Here is an 18,627-nt window from a genome sequence, read left to right as displayed (position 1 = left end):
ATATATATCTTTGGCGGAAAGAACAGAACCTCCACTTCGAAGTCGACTTCTGCCTCTTGGCTACATGGAAGAAAAATGTGAGTATCATATCTCAAATTAGCTTTAAACTATGATAAAGAATTGAGAGGGTTGGAATTTCTTTAATATATTAATTTCAAATTAGCTTTAACTATGATAAAGAATTGAGAGGGTTTGAATTCCTTAATATAATAATTTCAAATTAATAGAGAATGTGTCTAAAAGTATGCTACAAAATATTTTATATCGAAAAATCCCTTGTATTTATAACAAAATATCACATCATACTCATGGGCGCGTTTAAAAGTGATTGCAAAACGTGCAAAAATTGGAAACTAATTTTATAAAAATGTCTACCATTTTTCTGGTAAGAAAAAAACTAAAACTAATTCTTCAAACATGCCTTATTATCTTTTTACACTACTGTTACGGCAAACAAAAATGGGTTATAGCCTAATTTCAGTGAAATATTTATATGAGATTCCTCTGGGGAATTCATAGTTTGATATTTTCTTTCTGTGCAGATATTTTTCGGTTGCCTCACGTGCCTTGCCGCTCCTTTGTATGCTCAACGTGACGGAAATTAGCGTGGCTTTCTGTGTGTGTGACTATGTGACTGCGTCTCATATTTATTTTTCCACTCTGCTGTAGTTATGAATGTACAGATACAGATACAGACATGCATCTTTAGATTCCCCAAAAATTCTCACTGGTATTTTTTTTTTATTTAATTTTTTCTTGTTGGCTCTGGGCAACTGTGATTGATGTGTGCACATTCCAAAGGGGGATGGGGATAGGGATGGGGATGGGAATGGCAAGGGTATTTCCACCCCAACCCCTTCAACAGCCGCAAACAAACATTTTACGTTTGAGTACGCGCCACTTTTGGTTCGACGCTCCATTCTGCTTTACTTTGCCAGAACACGAATTTGCGCATATTTGCTTTATATATCTACAAACAGAGGAGTCGAGGAGCCGCGCTCACATGCGCACACTTCAATCTTTTATCATAATTTCGATGCTGCACGCCTCATAAATTTGTTTGCTGAAAACATTTTCACTTCATTTATTAGAAAAAACAGACGGCCCACCCACAACGCCGTTCCAAGCCAATGGGGAAATGCACTTCCACCAACTGCTAACCATCTTTTCCTCCTCTTTTTTTCACGCTTTTCGCTTTTCACCCCCGAAAGCCATTTGCATACGAAATTGCAGCTGACTGTTTTCCATCTTGGTCAATTATTTGGGCAAGGCAGCGCGAGCGGTCGGCCTTTTATGCGTTAATTGCTTGAAAATTGAAACATGAAATTAAATGAAAACAGCCTTCGATGCGACAGAGTCCCCGGCAAATAACTCATACGCCGCGTGCGCCAGAGAATGGCAGCCAGACAGATGGACACTTGGACAGACAGACCGCCCGCCGACCGCCGCGAGACCGCTGGCCGCCACATGCAGGTAATTAATAAAAGTTCAGCCCTTGCCTGGTCCAGCCCCCAAACCACATTAAGTGTCTGTGTGAGTGTCCAAGGGCACTGGGAAAAAATTCTAAAAACGAAAAAATATTATTAAACAATGAAAATTTATTTGGTATGATCTAAATAAAATTATTTGCTGATCTAGATTTATTTAAGTTTTAATTATCATTTCAGAAATAGGATTGGAAATGTAATCTTATTTTAGATATGATTTTCAGCAGCATTTGATCGATTAAAAAATATTTTTATAAAATCCTAACTAAAGATATTACAGATTTTAATTGGGATTTGTAGAGCCTTCAAAATTTATGGAGCTAAAGATTTGATGGCATGCAGTCTGATATTATTTCTTTCGGTTTTGGAAATGTGTGAGGGACAATCAAGAGACATTTCTCGACGACTCCCGGCAAGGAGGAGCCAGGAAAACGTTCGGGAATTATAAAATGCCAGTTGGCCCAGGATGCGACGTTGGGCCGCTTGACAAGTGACAAATAAATGCGCTTTCAATGTGTTCGCTGTCCGCCTGTCCTGCCCTTCATATCCTTGCCCCTCCTTGCCCATCCTCCTTGGTCTCTTCGTTAACCACTCTATCCTAGCCAGCCTGGCTGGCTGACAACTGCAGCAAGAGCAGCAGCAGCAGGAGCAGGAACTGCGTCTGTTAAATATTGCAATATTTTTCCCTGTCCCCTGTTCTCGAACGCTGGAAATTATGAAAAATTCACCCTGACATCGTACCGCATGTGTGTGTGGGCGTTTTTCGTTTGCCCGGCTTTTGTATAATTTCGTGTGTTTTTATGCCGCAATATTGCTTGCATATTTTAATGAAACAGCCACATGACGGCTGCCGAGAACATTGCTGGCCAGGACACACACAGCCACCACTACCATCTGCCCCCTCCCAAATTCTCGAGAAGATGCCGCTGGCAGCGCTGACTGACAGGCCGCCCAGAGCATTTACGCACCTGACTCACCTGGTTCACCCACTCACAAACAACAGGCATAACTTATTGACGTGTTTAACTGTGCGAATGGTGCTATTGGAACAAGCCACGAAGTTCATGGCAAATTTAATTCCGTTCTCCAATTAGCGAGAAAGCTCTGTGCGTTTTTCTGTGGCATTTTTTTGGGGGAACAAAAATCTGTATTGAAAAATATCAGGGTCTCTGCTGTCATCAACGAATCAAAAATTTTGAGGGGATGGCCATCCTCTTTGCACATTTTCAAAACGTCAAGAATTTTTTAATTCAATTTTCCCAACGAGATTATTAGGAAAATTGGTAGGTTTTCTCCTTAAAACGTAGAATATTTTATTATATATATTATATTATTAAAAAAGAAACAAATTAGAGATATGATTCCTTTGCAAAGCATCCTTTGACACCAGCAGATATAAGATCTAAAGGATTCTGGGATTGGATTGCATTCTGGGCACATCCGCTGGCTGATGTTCGGTCGAAATTGTATCGAAGCAATTGGTTCTTCGCAGCATCCCCAATTGCACAGCGCCCCACTGCTTGTGGGTCTAACTTTATTTATGAGTCAATGACGTCGCCTGCAACTTCCTGTGACGTGACAATTCCCCCAAGCACTTGGCACAAAGCGTCCTTGCGAAAGCGAGAGGCGCCAAATGAAAACACGTGATGCCCGAGCAATTGGTGGGCAACAAAGCTCCAGCTTTGAGTTATGGCCAAACGCAATGGCGTTCACAAACAAAAGGAAAAGGAGGAGGAGGAGGAAGGGGAGGAGGAGGAGGAAGGGGAGCAGGAGGAGCTCCACTGAATCCACTCCCGGACACCCAGACACCCGGACACCGGAAGGCAACCCACTGGCCACGTTTGCATTTCAATTGACTTTCCGTGAGCTTCGCTCTCCACATCCACGTCCACGTCCTTGTCGTCTTCTTCGTCCTTCGCTCGCCGCAACTCTGCATTTTTCACGATAAAATCATAAATCAGCGCTGAATCAGGTAAATAAAAATAATGCTCAAACTCTGTATGCAAATTGAACCGAGAGTCGGAGCAGCGGCGACTTATTCGCCGAGATTTGACTGTGCAAAAATATGATAAAACTTGAGTCAGTCAAAAAACTTTCCAACTCGGGCCAAAAAAACTTAGATTTGCTTATGGGAATGGGAACATTTTTGAATAATATTGTTGAAGACAACGATGGATTTTTTCGTAAAACTTTTCCAGTTTCACAAGAGTTACAGACAGAGGTAAACGCAAAATGGCTCAGCAATCAGACTATGTTAATTAAGCAGTGCACTAAAGGGCATAGCAAATGATTCAGAACGAGAAATAGCAAACCAAAGGGGGTAATGTCCCCATACAGGACTCAGCAAAACTTGGGCTCAATCCATCTGAGCGAATAAAAAGCAAAGGACCAATCTGAAATCTAATTAACAAGACATAGATTAAAGGAATCGTTCAGTGGTCGTTGGTTAAGTAATTCTCACAGATCATCTGGTAATCAAATTCAAATACTCATTTCCGGTTTAACAAATTAGTCTTCTTGATCTGAGCCAATTTAAACTTCAATATAAAGAAAATATTTTTTTCCAATAAAACTGTCATTAATATTAAATCTTTTTAGCAATATTTTATTTCATGGAGGATTAGGTTTAAGGCATAGATCATATACAATATTTATAATTTATTTCTGAGAATTTCGAGCATATCGAATTGAGGTTCCCGCACATCAAGTCGAAATCATACCATACCATTTATGTTGGGTGTATGTGATCCCAAAATCCTGTTGACTGGTGTAATTGGCGTTCACTGCCACCACAACACATGCATGCCCTGCTGAGATTGGCCTGCGCTTTATTACTTCAAAAATGCGGCATTCGGCCTGGCCAATATGCTCAAAGGGATCGATCGTATCGAGTTGATGCCGGCGATGATGGCGCATCGCTGACCAATTATACGGCTTTGAGGGCATCATTCGGCATTGGCCCGTTCCGCTCAGTTCTGTTCCGTTTCGTTCCCCAGGCGTCGACTCGTTAAGTATCCGCAAAGCATGCAATCTCTGCCAGTTGCTGGAATTCGGCTTTGTGGCACACAAAACTGCATTCAAATCGTTGTGGTTACGGCTGCCCAGTTGCCTGTATGTCTGGCTGCCATGGCAATTTGGCCATTGCAGGCATCGTCTTAAAGTAGGCCCAGTTTATTAATTAACACAACCGCAGCCAGCTCAGATTCCGGCTTTGAATCCAACATTCTGCATCCTACATCCTGCAGAGACGACGCCTGACCGCACTTGGTTCGATTCCATCTGGTTGGTAACCAGGAACTCGTATGCATATTGAAGTGCGATTGCCTGGCTTTGAGAAGGCACCTCTCTGCTGCATCAATTATGGGCATTTCAAAAGTGTTTGCAACCATTTTCCAAATGTTCAGCAGGCTAAACAAAAGCCGGCACCTCACCCATCACCAGCTGGCCCCATGGAAACCGTTTGGCAAAGCCTATTGAGAGCTCTGTGCTTATCTTCACCGGACTGGTCAAGGGCTAATAGGTATCGATTCGGCAACACCTGCTTGCAGGACATGGAGTACTTGTAAACATTTACACTATGATTTGTTATACACAAAGGGAGAGTGTTGGATATAGAGAATAATCTTATGTTAAAAATTTTGACTTATATTTGTAGTTGAAGAATATATGTATGGAGATTTTCCGATTTTATACACATTATAACCTGCACTCATAGAAATTTTTACCCTAAATCGCCCTAAAAAACTGACTTTTCGCCCGTGGATTTAGAAAATCGCCCATAAATCGTATCCGCTGGCGATTCGCCCGTGTATTTAGAAAAATTTTCTAAAAAATCCCGATGGAAATTTGGTTTAATTTAGGGTGATTTTTCTTGAAATAAGAAATATTTTCCTGTTTTTAGGGTCATTTGCCCTAATTTTAAGGTGTATTTTTCTAAAATTAAGGGCGAATTTTCTGATTTTATAGGCAAATGCCCTAAAAAATTAGACAAATTAAAAAAAATCGTGTTTGAGCATGCTTAACTGAATTTGGGAAGCATGTTTTTTTTAATCGTCTATATTCTGGGACTGCTGCTTTAATTAAACAACACCGGCGGAGGACACCGTTTCATATTATTGTATTGGTGTGTAGCTTATATGGGAGCTGCGTTAAGAGGGGGGCCCGATCTATACAACACAGCCGTTAGAACTGAAAAATCATGTTTGTAAACGAATTAGGGAAATAAATATGAGGAGAAAAAACAACTTACTTTTTTTGGTCGTTGCGAGAATCGAACCCACGACCTCTCGGTTTAGAGTCTAGCGTCCTACCGCTGCACCACAGACCCATCGCGCAAGACAACGAACAAACTCTGCAGACATCTTATTTTCTTGAGGTCTACGTTATATTTTGACTAAAGGCAACTAAACCGTATATTTTTTCCTGACGATTGTGACAATTAGTCCCGTTTTCTTGCCAGCAAACACAAAGATGCTTTTAACTCAGAACTCCCATACGTTTTTAAGGTTTAAAGACTACTTTAATTTAAAATTCGGACGAAAAAATGTCCTTAGTATTATAACGTTTACAAAAAAAAAAAAATAAATAAAAATCAAGTTGAATCACACAGGGTTCGAACCCACAACCCCACGACCTTAGTCCTCATATAGCAAAGTTGAAAGCGCAAGTGATTAGACCGCTGGGCTACCGAATTTCACACTTTTGGAGTGATTTTTAAGGCGAATCGCCCTTGTATTTAGACAAATTTTAGAAAAAAAATTAGGGCAATTCGCCGTTGGATTTAGAAAAGGTCAAATCGAAGCAAATCGAAAAAATCGCCCTAATTATTAGAAAAATAGAAAAATTAACCCTAAAAATATTTTTTTATGGTCACCTGCCTTGAATTTATGGCAAAATTGTCGTGAAAATAGAAAATTTTTCTCAGTTCAAAGGCGAAAATTTTTTTAGGGCAATTTTCTAAAATGTAGAAAATTATTTTTATGAGTGTGATCAATAAATTACCTAAATATTGAGTAGTAATTAAAAAAAAAACATTTAAAGCAGCTTGAAGGTGTATTGCAATTAATGTTTTTTCCTGATTGCGGTTTGAAATTTCTGCTGCACATATAGAGACTAGAAGGTATGGCTCTAATTATGGAGTATGGCTCCGGGGCCCAGGACCTCCTTTCAGTTGGCTTCCTTCTCAAAGGCACACACGCCCCGCATCATTTAAAAGTTATTAAGCACAAATGCAAACAGACGAAGGCAGTGTTCGAGTTGTCTCGAAACCTTGGTTGTGTTTATCAAACTCGTGTGACGTAGATAAATATGCACTGGGTGCATGACGAAGAGGGAAGTGGGGTTGGAGTCCCGGCAGGATTCAAGCGGAAATGTAGCTACACAGATAAAAACAAACCCAGATGTAAACTAGATATTTATATTTAAACTATAAAAAGTGTTAAAAATAAAGTATTTACACTGTACATTTTAAAAAATTTTAGATTTAAAAAGTTCTTAGTAAAAACCAAATTTTGTTTAATACTATTGCAAAATAGTTATATTAGTATTATTGTTATTAAATGTAGTACTTATACAATTCTAATTTATTTTTTCTATTTCTATTTATTCTTTTTATTTTTATTTATTATTTTATTTTTTCTGTGTACCCAAACAGAGACACTTATAGGAAAGGCACACACCCACACACTCACAGCACAGCACACGCACATATGCAGAGCGAAGTCAATAAATTCTCATTTCGCTGGATGCGTGGAATATTTCACCTGCAAACAAAGTGTGCTCTTCGCTACTCTGCTCTCCGCAGACGCAATAATAAATACAAATAAAAACATGACGCATAAAGATTACAGCCACCGCAAGCTAACGTGGTAGCGAAAGGAGCCAACTCATCCAGGACCTTCTCTACTCGGCTAGAACACCACACACCAGCACAATCACCATCACCATCGCCATTCCATCCGTAGCCACACTCTCAATCCAATCTATATTAAGTATACGCACCGTTTGAACCATGCATTTTAATGATGTCTCCGTTGCCCCTGGCTCATGGCTCGTCACCTAATCTTTCGCCCGAACTCCTGGCCTCTCACCCTCATATCCACCTGCTGTGACGACGTAAATGTTCATTTATTTTAATTAGTATTGAGCTGGGTTGTCCTCGCACTGGCGGCTTCGATAGATCAAGGTAGCTGGATTTTACGCAGCACAGGGCCAATATCGCCAAACATGTTGTACACTGTAAAAAAAACGTTGATGATTTTGTTTTTATGGAAAATAAAATTAGATTTTATTCAAATTTTCGAAATATTACACAATACTTTCTAATACTAATTTACACACTATTTCTCATTGTGAACTATCCACTGGGATATCTTTTGATTCCCATTTTAAGAAATAAAATTTAAAACAAATATTAAATGTGCAGTATAATTTATTATTACAATAAAAAGTTCGAAAAACTATACTTTCGATATATTTTTTTAAAAACTATCTGACAGCCAAGTTAGGTTATGTAATTATCGATATCACCCATCGATATCAGGTCACAAGTGTCATCACCAATAAGCAATCCACGTTTTTTGACCACAACAAAACTGTGTAAAATCCCAATAAGTAATATAAAATGTCCCAAGGTGAGCAGGATCACAACGAGGTTAACCAGGTGGAGAAAGATCAACTCATGGATCAGAACGAGAAGGCAGCAGGATCGGCGGAAAACTTGAAGACCTTACTTGGAGCCCTAAAACTGGTGCCCAGAGTCCCGACGCCGGAAATCCAGGTGGCGGATACAAATATTGACTGCTCCTTGTTAACTAAAAATAATGAAGACGATTCTGGAAATGGTCCGGAAATTAAGCAGGAGGAAACAAGTAGTGAATGCTCCTGGTTAACGGTGAATAGTGAGGACACAAGTAGTGAATGCTCCTGGTTAACAATAAATAGTGAAGACACTTCCTTTGTTAATGTGCCCAATCCAGAAGGGGTATCTATACCATCCCAGGAGAAGATTCAAAATCACTCCAAGATTTCCGAAAACGCCGAAAAGGAAATGTCGATTTCTCCACAGAGTCTGGATTTTTCACCGCTTCAAAATGATATTTTTCCTGAGGAGGACATACAAAAAAATCAGGAAATGAAGGGGAGCTTCGATTATCCCATCTTGGAGTCAAATAAACTCGCTAAAACGATTGGCAGCGATACCCTCTTAGAGGACGACAAAAGCAAAGAACGTTTGCTTAGATTGGTAAAATGTGAGATAAAAGATGAAATACCTATTTATGATGAAGACAACGACAATTTTCCTAATTCCGATGTGGAAATGCCATTTTCCAAACCTCCCCAGAAAAATATTCCCAAAACTTTAACGATCTTCAACAATGCTAATAGCAGTGGGGATATATCCAAAGCTGAAAAATATAGGCCTCAGGAAATTCCAGGGAACCAAGCCTCAATATCAGAAGCTGAAGATCAAACCGCTGATCCCAAAGTGGGAATACCATTCTCCCCACCTTCCCAGGAGAATGTTGAAGAGGATACCACGATCATAAAAAATGCTAATAGCAGTGTAGATATTTTTTCACCGCCTCGGAATATTTCAGAGACCCAATCTTCAACACTAGAAGCTGGCAAGGATACCGCTAATCCCGAAGTGAAAATATCAATTCCCACAGCTTCACAAGAGAATGTTCAAGAAGCTTCAACGGTCTTTAACAATGCTTACAGCCGAGGGGCTATTCCCAAAACTGGAAAATCCATTTTTTCGCCGCCTCAGGAAATATTAGAAACCCAATCCTCAACAATAGAAGATGGCGGAATAACCACTAATCCCGAAGCGGGAATATCATTCTCCTCATCTTTCCAAGAGACTTTCCAAGAAGATACCACGACCTTCGAAAATGGTAATGGCAGTAGGGTTATTTCAAAAACTAAAAAAACAATTTTTTCGCCGCCTCAGGAAGTTTTAGAAACCCAATCCTCAACAATAGAAGAAGGCGGAATTACCACTGATCCCGAAGCGGGAATATCATTCCCCTCATCTTTCCAAGATAATAGTCAAGAAGATAGCACGCCCTTTGAAAATGTTAATAGCAGTGGGGCTATTTCAAAAACTGGAAAATCGATTTTTTCGCCGCCTCAGGAAATTTTAGAAACCCAATCCTCAACAATAGAAGATGGCGGAATAACCACTGATCCCGAAGCGGGAATATCATTCCCCTCATCTTTCCAAAAGAATAATCAAGAAGATAAAAATGTTAATAGCAGTGGGACCATTTCAAAAACTGGAAAATCGATTTTTTCGCCGCCTCAGGAAATTTTAGAAACCCAATCCTCAACAATAGAAGATGGCGGAATAACCACTGATCCCCAAGCGGGAATATCATTCTCCTCATCTTTCCAAGATAATAGTCAAGAAGATACCGCGACCTACAAAAATGTTAATAGCAGTGGGGCCATTCCAAAAAAAGGAAAATCCATTTTTTCGCAGCCTCAGAAAACTTTAGAAACCTCGTCCATCGAACGACAGAAAGAGTTAAAAAAGATGGAAGTTAACGACGATATATACTACATAAAACGCGATGATGGCTCCGTTCACGAAGGACGCTTGCTTAAATTCCGAAAATCGGAAAACCCAGTAATGCCAGACGAGTACTACGTGCGTTATATTGGCTTCAATAAAAAACTGGATGCATGGGTGGGTGTTCATCGTATATCGGACAAGGCGGAAGACTTAGGAGGTCTTAAAGCGGGCCAGATGAAAAACACACCGTCCGCATATCGGTTGCAGAAAAGGAAAAACAAAGAGCAGGAGTACCAACCCATGAAGAACATTGAAAGAGTGCAGTTTGGACGTTACGAGATTGAGACCTGGTACTTTAGTCCCTATCCTAAAGAATACGGCAAGGCGTCGATCATCTACGTGTGCGAATTCTGCCTTAAGTATATGAAGTTGCGCAAAAGCTACGCCTACCACCTATCCGACTGCAAGAAGAGGACTCCGCCGGGCTCTTTAATATACCAAAAGGACGATATCTATATCTACGAGGTAGATGGCAACGAGCAGAAGCTCTACTGCCAGTGTCTCGAGCTGTTTTCCAAACTATTTCTGGAAAACAAGGACTTTTTCTACGACCCAAGTCCGTTCTTCTTTTACATTATGTGCGTGAAGGACCAGGATGGCCAGCATTTTGTTGGCTACTTCGCCAGGGATAGAGATTCGGAGGATAACTTCAACGTGGCCTGCATCCTTGTCTTACCGCCCCATCAGCGTAAGGGCTACGGTAAGCTGCTGATCGCCCTTAGCTACGAGATCTCTCGCAGGGAGGGATTCATCGGCGGTCCGGAGAAGCCGCTCTCGGCCTTTGGAAGGCTTTGTTATCGCGGCTATTGGGGCTACACCCTCCTCGAACTATTAAGGAACCACTCTTCGCCAGAGCCGATAACCATCAGAGAGCTGAGCGAAACAACTGGCTTCTTGAAGGAGGACATCCTTTACACTTTAAAAGTCATGAAGATGATCAAGTACTATGGAGATGATTACTTGGTTTGTACGATGCGTGAGATAATCGAAGAACGTCTCAAGCTGCCGCAGTTAAGAAAGCCAAAGCTGACTATCGACCCCAAGTGCTTCTTGTGGAAGGCAAAAACCTAACTAGACCATATACTTTGAACATTTTTAAGCTTAATAGGGTTAAAGAAAAAATGCTCTTAAAATTAAGCTTTGAAAATTGGAAATTCCAATTTGGAATTATAAACTTTTACTTGAAAAACATAATCTTCATTTAATGCTATCCGAAAGTGAATTTTTTATAATTTTTTCAGCTATTATATTTTAAAGTTTGCATATCAAATAAAGGATTTCATGTATTTCAAAAAAACAAGTGGTTTTTTTTTTTGCTGTGCAACTAAGACAGTCTATTAAAAAATACATTAGCAAGATAAGAAATTTTTCAGGGCATGTGAAAAGTAGGTAAAATCCTATAATTAATGAAAAATCAATGACATCCCATAGCATTGATTTCCCAAGCACTTTGTATCGGCTGCGAACTTTGATTGCGCAACTTTGAAAGGTAGCAACGGGATATGCACTTTAAGTGAAGTCATCAAAGAGCTTGGCAGTCGGTTGTTAGGCAATTTCAGTGCTGGGGCAAAGTTGACTTTTGCACTTGCACTTACTTAGCCCACAACCACTCACTTTGCCGTGTTGACGGTGCCGAGTAAATATTTCCATTTATGGTCCTATACACTTATTGAGCGTGGCCATCGTTCCACGTACCACGTTCCCTCCTCCTGGCAGCTGAGTTGCTCCGGGGGCTACTTGACCCGGAGACCTGGCAACTGGGAAAGTCCCTGGCACGTTGCTAATGTGCATAGCCATTAAGTCGGGGCTGCGTGTTTTGTTTACGCAACGGCGTGAGCTCCATAACTTGGCAGGGGGTTTGGTTCGGTTTGCCTTTGCTTTTGGTTTCCAAAGGGCCAACAATACTCTGGCATTGCTATTCGACTGTTGCATGTTGCAAGTGTGGCTGACAGGTAACTAGGAGAGGGGTAGTGGGTAAGAAAATTACATTAAATCGGATGGGATGGAATGGGTTTTGAGTTGCCCTAACAACAACTAGTCAAGGCAACCAGCAACATAGCCGGCAGTAAATGGAATCAAAACAAGCAGCTATTATTCGACATCTGAAATCAAAGTAAACCTGCTATATTTTCGTCAGGAATATGGAAATAACTTTCATCAAACGTTGTTAACAAATTGTGAATCTACATATATACATATATATATACCGTGTGGCGTGGACCAAAGACAACATTTCAAGGCATTCCGATTCCATATTTGGTTTTTAGACGGGCTGGCATCGGCCATCGCCGGAGTTGCAGCCGCAACTGTTGTCCTGGGATACACAAAAGGATTTGCAGACGCCCGGGAGTAAATACGCCAGCATTCTGCGGCGGAAACGTAACCAAACTGCACAGCACGGCAGCTGAAATTGATTGAAAGAACAACAAAAACGGAAAGGTGGTTGAGCAACTGAGAGGACGAGAAATCCTGTTTGTAACGAGAAATCCTGCGAAATCAAGGCAAACGTTTGATGTTCAGCCGCGCGAAGACGCCGACGTGGCAGCCAAACAACCGAAAAAGAGCAAGCAAAATACCTTGAAAACTCACTACCCACTCCATCGCTCAACTTCAAGGACCCATTCAAATAAGGGGCCACCACCATGTCACAAACCCAACTGGAATCCGCCAACGACAGTGTCGATGCCCCGGCGGAATCCTTTAACAACGATGAACCTCGTGTGGTCTGGCTAAAGACGATTATTTCCAATCTTTTGGGAGTGTTCGAACCCAAGTATGTGAATGCCACGATCAACAAAAATATGCCAGCCGTGGATGCCTTTTTCCAGAAACGCTACGAGTCCCAAGACGATCTGGACTATGTTGTATTGTTCGTGTGGCGCACCTTCTACGACAAGCTCATCGAGGAGGAGATCACAGTCCTTGAGGAAGTGCCTCGCCCACCGCCCACTGTTCCCGACAAAAAGGGCAAGGGCAAGAAAAAGGGCGATGCCCGAATGGCGGGCGGTAAATCGGCAGGCAAAGCCGGTGCATCAGCTGCAGGAGCAGCCGGAAAGGGACGCAAGAAAGCTGGTCAGGAGTCGGCGGCACCAGCCGCTGGTGGAGATCAGGAGCACGGGGAGGAAATCAACACGGGCGGAGAAACCACAGATGCCGAGGTCGAGGGGGAATTGGAGGGCGAGGAGGAGGCAACGGTGGCCGGAAGTGGCAAGAGCTCAGCTCGATCCCGACGTAAGTAATTATTTATATTTAATAATCAAACATATGTAACTATTATTCAAGAAATATTCTGCATTGTCCGTTCAAGAGAGCGTCCGTATTTTCTTAAATTGTTAAATTTACCAAATTTCAAATTCATGAGTTTTATTTAAGAGGTTTTAATTTAAAGAGCTAAAACTAACTTTAATAACATACCACTTATATTTTCAGCCAGCTCTGATACGGAAAATGGTAAATATGATGCATTACTTGAGTTTCCTTTGTTTCTGTCCAAAGATTTTAATTTCAAAAGTTTCAGTTTTTCAGTTTTTTTCTCTTCCATTTCACAAGGCTTTCTCCATTTTGGCGATGCATAAATTTTTAGCCCGTCCAACTTGATATCAAACGAAAATCTTGGTCCACACTTTGATTCGCGCTGCCCACTTCACATCATAAATATTTAAGGGCCTCATTTTCGTTTGCCTGGCTAAAATTCATTTCTTTTGTAACTTTTAATTTGAATCACCCACTCCAGCAGCTCAACCATTCCGGCATCCAACTCATTTGATTTTCCATTGCCTGGTGCAAAGATAAGAGCAAAGTTTCGCCGGCTCATTCATTGCATTTAAATGGAAGCGCGCAACTTGCCACAATGCAAATTCCGCCCGCTGCACTTTGTTCCATCCCATCAATCTCAATCACAATCGTAATCGCGGAGCTGCATTCGCTTACTCGCTTTTGACACGCCCATTCTATCGCCTCCCCACTAATGCACTCCCCTAAAATTTTCATCATCCTCCTTCTCACCCAAAAAGGAAGCAAAAAGAAGAAGAAGCCCAGCTATGTGCCCGTCTACGTGGAAGTGAAGGTGAGAAACTGTGTGCACATACCCTAATTGAAACGCACAAAGGGTGTGCGAGAGATCCCTAATTGAAAATGGCTCTCAACTCTTTGAAATTGATGTGATAAAACATAAAACTAGTCAGTAAAGTCGCAAAAAATTACAGAAACTGGTGCCGGCGTATGTCAAGACCCCACAGCTGCACTGCCACTTCGGGAAGATGGAGTCCGAGGACCTGGACCCGAAAATCAAGTACATATACATTGTGCGGAAGAACAGGAGGGAGATACGTGAGTACTCAAAAATATAAGTCAAAAAAAAATTACAGAAATATCATATTTGAAGTCCAGAAAAATTATACAAATAATTCTTAAAAAATTTAAAAATAGTGAACCAATTAATAAAATATGTTGACTCTTATAACATTTTGAAAATTATTAAGAAAATTTATTCTTCTCTTTTCTTGTACTTTAGAAATAATTAATTATTTTCGATTTTGAATTCGATTCGATTTAAAAATCCTCCAGAAGGAACCATTTATTCTAGATTTATTACCCATTTGCTCAACCTAATAGTTCGTTAACTTTAATGTCCTTTCAGCCTGGTTCAGTGAGGTATCGGCTTGCTTCGCCCAAATGCCGCTGTACTTCCTGATAGGCACCGTTCGAGGGTCACTCATCAACTCGCTGAGAGATGACTTGAACCTGGTAAGCCTTCCCTATTCCCAACTTTCTAACGTAATCGGACATTAAAAGACGCATCACCAAACCAAAATCACTCAAATTTGCACCCGATTCGCTCATTTCACACACCATAAAACGTTGTTCAATCAATCAAGGACTTTAAGGCCGATTCGCCATTGTTTCAAGGACTCGTCGTTCTTCGTCCTTTCGTCCGGTTGTCCGCTTGTCGTTTCATGCCGAAGTCCGCCCTCCGACCGCAAAACAAAATGTTGTGACGAATTGTAATTAATTCCCGAAACAAGGCAGTCATCTATCAAAATGTGCCCGCTGTGCCGCAAGATTTTTCCGCTTCACTGCACCACTTTGGAGCTGAGAGGATTTCGGGTGTGGTGGTTCAATGGGTGGTTTGGGTGACTGAATGGGTGGGGCATCACGCCTACTGAACCGAGCCTTAAGCGTTGACCGCCAACGCAAATTGCTTCATCATAGCTTCGAAAACGGGCTGCGGTTTCCATTAGACTGCCACCCAAGACTCTGGGCCCTGCGAATTCTGCGGCAGCGAGTGGGCTTCCATAATATTAGCTTTGCATGAAAATAAATTGGAAAATTGTTGCCTCAAAATCAGTTTTTGGCGAACGGGGCGAATCAATTAGAAAGTCTACACAGACCGCAGGCGGCCTCCAATATCCTGGCACTCCATCTTTGATTCCATTGTACATGTGGTGTTTTTTCTACTCTTATTTTTTGTTTTTTTTACAAACAGGTTTACAAGAGCGCCATTCAATTTCAATTTCGCGAACCGGCCACAGCGGATAGCCAGCAAATGGACAGTTATGAGGGGCAGGCCGGTGGAGGATCTGGAGGACGAGAAGGAGGCGGCGGAGGAGGAGGAGGAGCAGGCGATGCCGGCGAGGATATATCCAGCGAGGCCAAGGAATCGGGGCCGGGTCTATTGGAGCTATCCAAACCATCGGAATTTCGTTTGAGAGCGCTTAAACAACAAAAGTATTTAACTTTTAACAAAGGCAGAGGGTGCGGAGGCATTCGCTGCTCCGCTGGCTTCTGGGCAAAAATCGTGGATGGGTTTATTGGTTTCGAGCTCTGCTCTGGAGTGGAGGAGGACTGACTGGGCTCCGATTGTGAATGCTGGGCTTTCTTTTAACCCATTTTCCCCTTTTCTTTTTTTCGTTCCTCCCACTCCCTCTCTGATTTTTTCGGTGCAAATTTTTTGTTTGCCTTTGTTTTGCGCTTATCGCTGGTTACCATCGGCCACAGTTGCCTTTTCTCCCCATTTTATCCTTGATGCTGCTGCACAGAACCCTTTTCGCACATAAATTACAGCGCATCCGATAAGAAATTTTTATTTTTAATCGGATTTCATGCTACCATCAACGGCGCCGTTCTCCGTTGTCGTCGGTTGTTGTCTTCTGGTTCTACTGGTTCTGTTCCTGGCCAGTTTCCATTTGTTTGGCAGGCAGCATTTATGGCACATCCTGGCGCGCCTCATTCATCCTTGCATTGGCCTTTCATTGCCGCCTCGCCTCGCGAATGCCACTTGACCGCCACAGTTAAATTTTTCCCCTTTCATTTCGAACATTTTATTTTTTCCCCTTGTTTTTTATTCTGCCATGCAGATTAAAAAATGCCAACGCAGGAGGAGCCGGAGTTGGGTTCGTGTCCATATCCTCGTCCACGTCCAGCGAAGAGTAGCCTTTGTTACGCTTTGTTGGGCGGCCCTTGTATTTGTTGCTCATTTTGCTTATCGGGAGCCTTTCATTACGCTTTGTGTTAATTTTGCATACTGCCCGGCCGTTAATTGTGTTTGTTTGTTTATTTGCCACTCCTGGCGATCCTTTTCTGCAGGAAGAAAAAGGAGATGGAGGCGGCGGCCAAAAAGGCGAAGGCCAAGAAGCCGGGCGCAGAGCCCACCGAGGAAGATGAGGAGAGCGATGCCCACAAAATCGACACGCACATTTCGTCCTCCGAGGAAGAAGGTTTGTAGATACTCCAAGGAAATCTCTATAAACTTTGATTAATCGGGGATCCCATAAAATTACTATAAACTAAACTATTTTTGAGCAAATTTGGCTTCAGAAATTGTTTCTATTAATTATATTTGCGATGTACATCCCTAAATATTTTTAAATGTTTAAAAGTATATCTAGATATGAGTTATTCGTGGTCTCAAAACGAAATTTAATTTTTATGACAATATTACACCATTTATATAGGATTTTTAAAAAAGTAAAAAGTAAGTTAGGTATTTTTTAGTTTTAGGTATTTTTATTTATTTTTTGTAAAAACATTTTTAAAAATCCTATTTAAATGGTGTAATACCATGCAGAAAATCTTGATACGTTTCACAAAAAATCACTCATACATATATGTTATATTGACTTACCCTTTATTTTCTTTCAGTGGTCGAAAAGGTTGAGAAGCTGACGATAGCCCAGCGTTGGGAAAAGATGCTCAGCGAGACGAAGGCCAAAGTAGAGGCTGAACACGCGGCCGAGGAGGCCACTCCGCCACGAATCACGCCCATCCAGAGGCGGCTGCTCAAGGAGATCGAGGAGTTCCAGAGTGAAATCACCTGGACCATCAATCACATTGTCTGGGCCTTTAGTCTGCCCTCGTCGTATATACTTCCGGGTCAGGAGGAGACCGAGTTCGAGGACGCCATCATTCGGGTGCCCGTGGATCCCAAAAGATTAGACCTAGTGATCACCTACACTCAGCAGCAACTGGAGGAGGTAGTCGACGGTTGGATAAAGTATCTGAAGAAAACGATGAAGACGCTGACCGATGCCAAACTGGACGATTTTACTCCGATGGCAGAACACCGCTATTGGCACAAAATGGAGGTGGAGCTTTACGGAACTTTGGAGCAGTTAAAGACAGAGTTTGTGGTAGCTGTGCTACAGCGCCTAACTGATGATAACTCCCCAGTTTTGGCCGAGTGGCAAAAGGTTCTTGAAATGACAGAGGCTCGCTTCAAACTGGCCAAGGAAAATTCTGACTATTTAGGAACCATCATTGATTATTTAGAGGTAAGATCTACAATTTTTCTCTAGGTGGTCTAAATTCAGCAACGATAAATAGGTGAAAGATCACTTAGAGTTTATAAAGGTTAAAGTATCACAAAAGTTTTGATTTCTTTATATACATACCAGCTTTAAAACCAATCTTTTGAAAAGTATTTCCGGTCTTCCAAATAAGTTATTCAACAAATTCGCCAAGTGTGGCAACTCTAAAACTTCAAGTTCCTGTTTTGACGTGGAACCAGTAGTTGCAGCAAAGAACTCGTTCCTTTTGGAACCTTTATAGTGATTGAGTTTTAGTGGCTTTATTATAATACCCTACATATTTTATATTACCAACTTTATATATAATACTTAAGAGATATTCGTGTAAATCTAATAATGTGTACTTTCCTAATCTACTCACCAGAAAGTGCGCAGCTATGAGAGCTTCAAGATGGTGGTGCTCCAGATCCCCAACATAATGGTTGGGCTGCGACACATCTGGACCATGTCCAGCCACTATTGCCGGGATCCCGAGATGCAGGTCTTGCTCTGCCAGATCTCGAATGTGTTCGTCCAGAAGGTGAAGAGCATCATCAACTTTGAGAACATCTTCAAGTAAGTAAATTTGCAAGGAGCTGCGGGCAACTTTGACTTTTGAACTAGAGATAAGCGCGTGAGCTATGTGACACATTTTTATATCGCATAAAAGCAGAGTTGTCAGGGTATTTAAATATTACCGTTATTCCATTTGATTTTAAATATAGGATTTCATTTATTACAAAATAAAGCTTTTAAAAGTAGTTTCTATGTTTTTTTT

General features: G+C 41.4%; 2 protein-coding genes and 1 long non-coding RNA gene across 5 annotated transcripts in view; 2 read left to right on the top strand and 1 right to left on the bottom strand.

The window, feature by feature from the left end:
• Positions 1 to 2: 2 nt before the first annotated feature.
• On the bottom strand, positions 3 to 18,373 carry LOC138913385 (uncharacterized). Of its 3 annotated transcripts, none has more exons than XR_011419094.1 (3): positions 18,232 to 18,373; positions 7,488 to 7,722; positions 3 to 60 (listed from the first exon to the last, which is right to left on the bottom strand). It is a non-coding gene; the product is annotated as an uncharacterized lncRNA (long non-coding RNA). The 3 variants fall into 3 exon arrangements; XR_011419096.1 differs by lacking the exon at positions 18,232 to 18,373 and adding an exon at positions 13,480 to 14,345; XR_011419095.1 differs by lacking the exon at positions 3 to 60 and adding an exon at positions 3,289 to 3,417.
• LOC123003324 (uncharacterized) lies at positions 8,049 to 11,297 on the top strand. Its single transcript, XM_070217831.1, has one exon. It carries the CDS (start codon positions 8,110 to 8,112, stop codon positions 11,134 to 11,136), a length of 3,027 nt encoding a protein of 1,008 aa, XP_070073932.1. The 5' UTR covers positions 8,049 to 8,109; the 3' UTR covers positions 11,137 to 11,297.
• The window catches only part of Dhc98D (Dynein heavy chain at 89D), a 36,837-nt gene continuing 30,420 nt past the window's right edge, over positions 12,211 to 18,627 (top strand). The window contains exons 1-8 of the mRNA XM_044395639.2: positions 12,211 to 13,296; positions 14,079 to 14,131; positions 14,271 to 14,394; positions 14,705 to 14,811; positions 15,551 to 15,792; positions 16,651 to 16,781; positions 17,206 to 17,834; positions 18,235 to 18,425. Coding sequence (XP_044251574.1) covers positions 12,708 to 13,296; positions 14,079 to 14,131; positions 14,271 to 14,394; positions 14,705 to 14,811; positions 15,551 to 15,792; positions 16,651 to 16,781; positions 17,206 to 17,834; positions 18,235 to 18,425 — 2,066 coding nt within the window. The 5' untranslated portion in view covers positions 12,211 to 12,707. The remainder of the gene's footprint in view (positions 13,297 to 14,078; positions 14,132 to 14,270; positions 14,395 to 14,704; positions 14,812 to 15,550; positions 15,793 to 16,650; positions 16,782 to 17,205; positions 17,835 to 18,234; positions 18,426 to 18,627) is intronic.

The sequence above is a fragment of the Drosophila takahashii genome, chromosome 3R, assembly GCF_030179915.1.
Source record: "Drosophila takahashii strain IR98-3 E-12201 chromosome 3R, DtakHiC1v2, whole genome shotgun sequence".
NCBI classification, from domain to species: Eukaryota; Metazoa; Arthropoda; class Insecta; order Diptera; family Drosophilidae; genus Drosophila; species Drosophila takahashii.
Note: the sequence above shows the minus strand (reverse complement) of the source record. Positions and strands in the feature narration are given on the sequence as shown.